The 7,424-nt window shown below is 30.9% G+C and overlaps 1 protein-coding gene across 1 annotated transcript in view; it reads left to right on the forward strand.

Annotated features, from left to right (window-relative positions):
* LOC146997292 (MIF-like protein mif-2) overlaps positions 1–6,229 on the forward strand; it is a 29,398-nt gene extending 23,169 nt beyond the window's left edge. Inside the window, exon 3 of the mRNA XM_085817193.1 lies at positions 3,700–6,229. Coding sequence (XP_085673319.1) covers positions 3,700–3,754 — 55 coding nt within the window. The 3' untranslated portion in view covers positions 3,755–6,229. The remainder of the gene's footprint in view (positions 1–3,699) is intronic.
* The last annotated feature ends 1,195 nt before the right edge of the window (positions 6,230–7,424 follow it).

A 7,424-nucleotide genomic window follows, 5' to 3' on the forward strand; every position in this document is an offset into this window, starting at 1 on the left:
CAAAGAATGCGTATAAGATTACAGCCATATCAGTTTGAGGTAAAATATAAACCAGGAAAAGAACTTTTTATAGCGGATGCATTATCAAGATCATTCACTGATAAAGGATCTGATTTCTTTGAAGGAGAAATAGAAGCTCATGTTGGATTAGTTGTAGAATGTATACCAATGTCTAATGGTAAAATGGAAGTTTTTCAGCTGGAAACAGAAAAAGATGAAGAACTACAAGTTTTAAGAAAATTAATTAAAACTGGATTGCCAGATGAAAAATGTATGGTTCCAGAACTGGAAAAACCATATTTTAACTTCAGAGAAGAACTATCAGAAGCAAATGGATTAATATTTAAAAATTCCTGTGTTGTTGTACCAAGAAGTTTACGAAAAGATATGTTAAGCAGAATTCATTATGGTCATTTAGGAGTAGTAAAATGCAAGATCAAAGCAAAAGAAATATTATATTGGCCAGGAATGTCCAAAGAAATTGAAGATTTGGTACTGAATTGTCAAACATGTTTAAGTTTACAAAAAGCTAATACTAAAGAACCAATGATATCCAAAGAAATACCTAATGGTCCATGGGAAGTATTGGGAACAGACCTCTTTTACTTTCAAGGAAGGGATTATCTAATAGTTATAGATTATTTTAGCAAATATGTTGAAATTGGACATTTGGAAGATTTGTCAAGTGTAGCAGTGATAAAGCAATTGAAATCAATTTTTGCAAGACATGGTATTCCGAAAATAGTATATTCGGATAATGGTCCACAATATAATTGCAGGAAATATAAAGATTTTGCAAGAAGATGGAATTTTGAAAGGAGAACTTCAAGTCCAAAATACCCACAGTCTAATGGAATGGTTGAAAGACATATTCAAACTGTCAAGCGAATGTTAGAAAAAGCTGTAGTTGGCAAGAAGGATCCATATTTAGTTTTACTGGAATATCGTAACTCTCCTATTTCAGATGAAATTAAGTCACCTTCAGAATTGATGTTTGGAAGAAAAGTAAATGGATTGATGCCTATAAAAGATAATTTTGTCCAAGCTAAACGATATGAAGACCATAAACAACATTTACTGAAGAGATAAACCTTACAAAAAAGTTATTATGATAGGAATGCAAGACCATTAAAACCACTGAAAACAGGAGATCATGTTTACATAAAAGAGAAAGGGAAAAAACTAAATGAAAGAGGGAAAATTATAGAAGAAGCAGAAAGACCACGTTCAAATAGGATTATAAGAACAGATGGAAGAATTGTAGAAAGGAACAGAAGAGACCTTCTTAAAGGAACTAATCAGGAAGAGTTTGCGATACAAAACAACCATGAGAATGAAGTTATAGATGAACCCGAGATACATGAAAATAGTAGGAGCACTACAAATTTAGATGTGCCTGTAAGTCCTTCAAAATCTAACAGAAGTGTTGTGTCACCAAATAGTGAAAGAGGTATAGTATCATCAAATTTTTCAAATGGACATAACTACGTCACTCGATCTGGTAGGACTGTTAAGAAATTAAACGATGTTTGTGTACATCTTGTAATCATCACTGAGCACGTACCCAACACATTTAAAATACAACACACTAGGCTTAAATTAGATTGTGGCTATTATTTATTATAATTTTTAATTTCAAAATCCTGTTGTGGCTCAAATTGAAAGTAATGTTTTCAAAAGAAAGCAGAAGGTGAGATATTCATAGTTATCTGATCCATGTAATTTATTCAAAATAGTGTAAAGTATAGAGATTGCTAGAACATTATCATTTTGATAAAGTAGTAGTAAGCTGTAGCATAAATATTTGAAATGACAGTGTTCCTAAAGCAATCTTACTTTAGAAGCATTTTGAAACATAGACAGAAGCAAATCACAGAGAATACATTTTTAATGGGCCAAAGACTCAGCTGTTAAGTAGAGGAGAGCGATTTTAACAGAAAAGCAGGGGAAATACCCTAGAAAGAAGGCAGCCACCTGATAGTTGTAACTCTCTGATCTTGATAATCAACTTTGATTTATAAACACCAACAGTATTTATATTTAAACATTGACTCAGAAAAATTTATTACTTAAAAAATGCAATTAGCAGTTAGAAAAAATCTGAAATTTTAAGACATTCCTCATTAGAAAAGAGCACTTTGTATTCAAGTCCGTAATGCAAAACTAGTGGAATTCATTAAATCTGAAGCATACATAGTATTTAATGCAGTACTAAATATAAAGAAAATGAGAAGTTTTAAATTAGATTTCACTGTATTTCTATAAAGGGAGGTTAATGGCATAAAGAGAACCCTGAAGAAATTAAAGATGCAAACTGTTATTGTTTACAAGGGAATCTTGTAACTCAAAAATATCAAATATCTGCTGTCTTTCTTTCATAAGTAAAGTTAGCACCGGAGTGCTGCAGGGCAACCATTATATCAATCAGGTCCTAATAGGTCATGGTAGATTCCCACATTACCTCGTGCAAGTCGGACTGGGTTCATCCGAGCAGTGCGAATGCGGAGGTGGAAACAGTGACGTACTCCACTACCTGATGGAGTGTGACCTTACTCAGGCTACTCGGGATAAACTCCATTTTGACCGAGGAAACCTGGGCCCACTGTTGACGGACGCTAACCTCCCTCATCTCAAGCAGCTGGCAAGTGAAGTTGGAGGGTTCGTCGAGCAGCTGGTCAGGTGATGATCTTTGGAAGTCTCCTTCTATTATAAATGACAGGATTTGAAGGCACCTTAATCACCTCACGGTGTGTGAGGCTCATCCGGAAGTTTACTCACGCCTATGGTGTGTGTTCAGTTCCAACAAAAGGCAGGACCCACTATAGCAAAAGTGGTCCATGCAGTTCTGTTAGTCCGTGACTGAGGTTGTGCTCGTAAGGAAGTAGATCTCATCCCTGGACACTACCACTAAAACCCTAATATACATGTAATAGTGCACAGTGAGGGTAGTGCTCCAGTTCAGTGTCTTTCTGGATTCCTACCTTTTTTCTTTTCTCTTTCTCTTAAGATTACTGATCTTAAGTTCTGTTTTTCTGTACTTTACCTTTTTATTGCTCACCTCAGCTTACTACTATTAAGCCTTTGTCTCATTTAAAATTTGTCCACTGTGATTAGTTTCTGTCTATGTCTTAAAGTGATCAGTGATCCTAAAGCAACATATGGCATTGTCAGTGCAAATATATATATGCTGTGGCTTACTACTACTTTAACAGGAGGATAATGTTCTATTAACTTCTGCATTTTATCCCATTTTGCCCAAATTTCATAAATCAAATAACTGAAAACATCTTTCCATCTTCTTCAGAAGACATTTTCTCAACTGCATTTTGGAGTATCGTTATTTGCTGGCTTTCTTCTTTATATCTGGAGACATTTTACATGTGGAAATAGGTTCCACTGTATATAATAATTTCAGTGAAACAGGTGTTTTGATGCCGGAGACTTGAAAAATGAGCAGTGCCCTCGCTGGGACTAGTACCTCTCGAATGCATGCCGGGTGTGCTACCATTACACCACGAAGGTATGCAGAAAGGGGGGAGGAAGGGATGAACTTAATTTTGTTATTAGTTGATTAAAAAAACAATGAATAATTTTATTTTTATTATTTAAGTACTTTACTAATATAATATTTCATGTAACAGCACAAAAGCTGCTTTAATTTGATTTAGATATTTAATTTATTTCCTTCTTTATTTCCAGAATTGTGCTCCAGTTCAATGATATCACAGTGGATCAAGTGGCCAAGCCATCTTAATTGAAATTTAGTCCTTCAAGACAGCTGATTTGTTGCTTTTGACTTGTTATGTTTATTTCTTTTGTCACCCCTTCTTTCCTTAATTATTATTTTTGTTGCTGTTGTGTAATGTAAGATGTTAGCAAATATTTTAAATGCATCTGGTGTTTGATGTACAAATTAATGTTTTGTTATGTTATTCAGAATTTGTGAAAAATTTAATTACTACCAAATATACTACTACTTTATGAACTTCTATGTGTGGCAGTTCTTGAAAAAATTATTCTGTATTATATATATTGAAAATATTTAAATATTGTAAATCATTAAGACTTCTATTATTGAATATCCTAGTCTCTTAGTTCTTAATATTAATTATCCTAGTCACTGAGTAAATTATTCTACTGAGAATTTCTAGTTTAAACTAACTTGTTGTTGCATTAAGAAATTATTATTACTAGTATTGTTGCAGAACTGTACATTCTCTTAGAAATCTTTTATATAACTGTAATATAGTTTTTTACTTATGCAATGTTTTTATTTACTTTTGCACAATATATTAAGAAATCTTCACAGATTTCTCAAAAATAATTTTTGTGTTATTCTGGCTGAAGTTTTTAATTTCATCTTATTATAGGTAATATTATTTAATTATGAATTTTAAAATTTCATAATTTAATTTTTTATTCATGGTAAGAAATTTTTTATTGTATTTTTTTTTTATTATTTATTTATTTATTTTTTTAAAATGCATCAGTCTTTAAACCTGCAAATTGTAACTTTTCTTTTGAAACACTCACTTAATGATGGTATATGTGACTTCATTTCTTTGAAGAACTGATGAGATGTTTTATGATACACTATAATAATAAGAAAAAGGCTTATCTTTAGGAAACTATCAAACTATTATTAGTTTTGATATATAATTCTTGAATATACTGTAAATATAAATCGATATAAAAAAACCATAGCAGAGATGTTTAAACTTCATGTCAGTAAGAACCACATGGTAGAATTCAGAACTATTTGAGAGTTCCAACTAGATTTTCCAAAAATAAGTTCATATGTACATCATTTTAAAAGCAGTCAAACAGGTTTCAAATGAAAAGAAACATCTGATGCTAAACATCATTTCAATGCAAGTTTGCCTTCCTTTATTTTGGACATTTGGACATTTAGTTTACCTTATTTCATACACATATTTCATTTGCATGATAGCCGCACTATGGCTACCCCTGCCATACAGCACAAAAGGTGGGAAATGCTTAAGTTTCTATTATTTTTGTTACAAGATATGAGGAAAATGGATGCAAATTTATTTTGAGTATAATATATTGCTTATACAAATAGACATTGAACCACGTTTGAAATTTGTGTTGCATAATAACCTCTAATTTGATGATATATCAAAATTTATGCAAAGTATTTGTAATTTGCATTGTAGTAATTTGAGACAGTACTGTGAACCACATTATCACACATCGTCTTGGCTTCTTTTTCTTGTGCTGTACTTTTGAATAATGTGATATTCAGGCTTAACAATTAAAGATAATTTCTCATTTTTATTATGAAAATAATAGCTTTTGTTTTAAACAAAGTAAACATAAATAGAATTTTTTTTTTTTTTTTACTGTTTGAATGACTTGTTTTACACAAATCAAAGAGAGGAAAGTTGATGAAAATGTGTTGTAGCATCTAAAATCTAAATAAGTCATCCCGTTATCTAGTTTACAGGTACTGAGAAATTGTAATGTTCGGTTTGTATCCGATTTTTATGCAAAAGTGCATTTCTCAATGTAAAAGCTGAGAATTTTTATAGGAAGAAAATAACTATTAGTTATATAATATTTAAATAACTTTGTTAAGTCAGTAGTTTTAGCATAATTTATTTCAGCTCATGTTACTGCTGATAGCAGAAAATATTATATGGGGTAATATTAATCAAGCTTTTTTAATTCTATAGCTGCTCATATTTAGTAAAAGACCTTATTTCCATGATTAAAATAAATATTTGTTATATTAACTGTGTAATTTTTATGTTTATATGCATTTTATACTTACATTAGACACTAATCAAATATTTTAAGAGTTATGTATTTTTAAATTCTCTAATGTTTGCTTTCCGATTTCAGAAAGAAAGAAAAAAATCAGTTTCTCGATTGAAAATATTAATGTTATTTTGATGGCAGAAGGGGAGAAGTCTATATTATAATAAAATGGAATTCATTTTAGAATAAATATGAATAAAGATTAAATGTAAACACCTATATAGAACTTAATAATGCAGCACAAAATTAAAAATCCAGATGTCCAAACATCCAAAATAATCTTAGTCCCCGCCTTTCTTTTTAGCCCAAATGGGCTCTTAGTCTTGAAACAGAATTTTGTGTTGAATCACTATAAACCGTATATCACTTTCCAAATTGTTGCCACCAAATGTTATTGCCATGCATTCTTTTAAAATAAATTAAATAATAAAATATCTGCTTGAATGTATGTATATTTCTTGAATTGTTGTACCTAGAGCTATCAAATTTTGAATAACTTGGTCCTCCACCGAAATGTGCACCTGAAAGCTGGAATTTTGAATTTGATATTTACTTTATAATCTATTTGATATTTTTAAATATTTTTATTAACAAACTCAACAATTTAAAAGGGAGCAGTGGCAACAGTGTACAGAATAAAACATTTTTGTTCCAGTGCACAATACTGTCTATTGGAAATTCTAAAGATATGCTACTTTTAAATATTTTGCGATTTTTGCCTCTGAATTGAATTTTATGTGGCTTAAGTGCGAAAAATGTGATATTTAAGGAGCAATATTAACACACAAGACATCAATAGTTAGAAGACAAAAAAAAAAAAAAAAAAAAAAAAAAAAAAAGTTTTGCAAGCCTTCCTTTTAAGAAAACTGAACACTGATTTTATGAACTGAATAAAAATATATGCCAACACTTAACACTTCATTGGGTTCATCAACATATGTTGCTATACTGTTTTTAAAATTCCTATAATTTTGCTGTTGAATTATATATGGCAAAAATGCAAAGAAAATGATGCTTAGTAATGTTAAAAACTTAACGGAAATAAATGCAATCGCAGACTGATAGGCTGTGAGCTCACTAAGACAGTACAAAACCTTAATAAACAAACCCCTTGCGGTGTCCATTAACATCTGAAGCTTTTTTGGGGTGGGGATGTGAGCCCCAAGACATATTTGTTAGGAGTGAGATGTTGTTCATATCGATTTTCTTATGTTGGCCTGGCAGCCAGAAATAAAGGAAAAATTTATATTCCAAGAAACTTCAGTTAATACAGAAAATTGCTGTCTTCCTTAACTTATTCAATTTATTATTTTTGAAAGCTCTTGCTATTACAGTTATCTTATTAAAATTATAGTTTGAGTTTTAAATTATGTCAGAAAGAATTTTTACTGGGAGAAACTGCAGCAGGATCTGCAAACAAAAGAATGTTTCAGTGTTAATCGAGCTAAAACTGGAATCCTGTAAAAAAAAATTTTTTTTAAAGGCATGTTTGTCTCAAAATTACTCAAGGGCATTGAAAAGTCAGTGTATGACACTGGAAAAAAAAAAAAAAAAAAAAAAAAAAAAACTTGAATTTGTTGCAGGTTCTGACACTCTACTCAATGAATAACAGAAAAGTCATTCACTGAGCTGAACTTGATGAT

The sequence above is a fragment of the Stegodyphus dumicola genome, chromosome 5 (assembly GCF_044657685.1).
Source record: "Stegodyphus dumicola isolate Sdum_Otavi_A_Nest chromosome 5, ASM4465768v1".
NCBI classification, from domain to species: Eukaryota; Metazoa; Arthropoda; class Arachnida; order Araneae; family Eresidae; genus Stegodyphus; species Stegodyphus dumicola.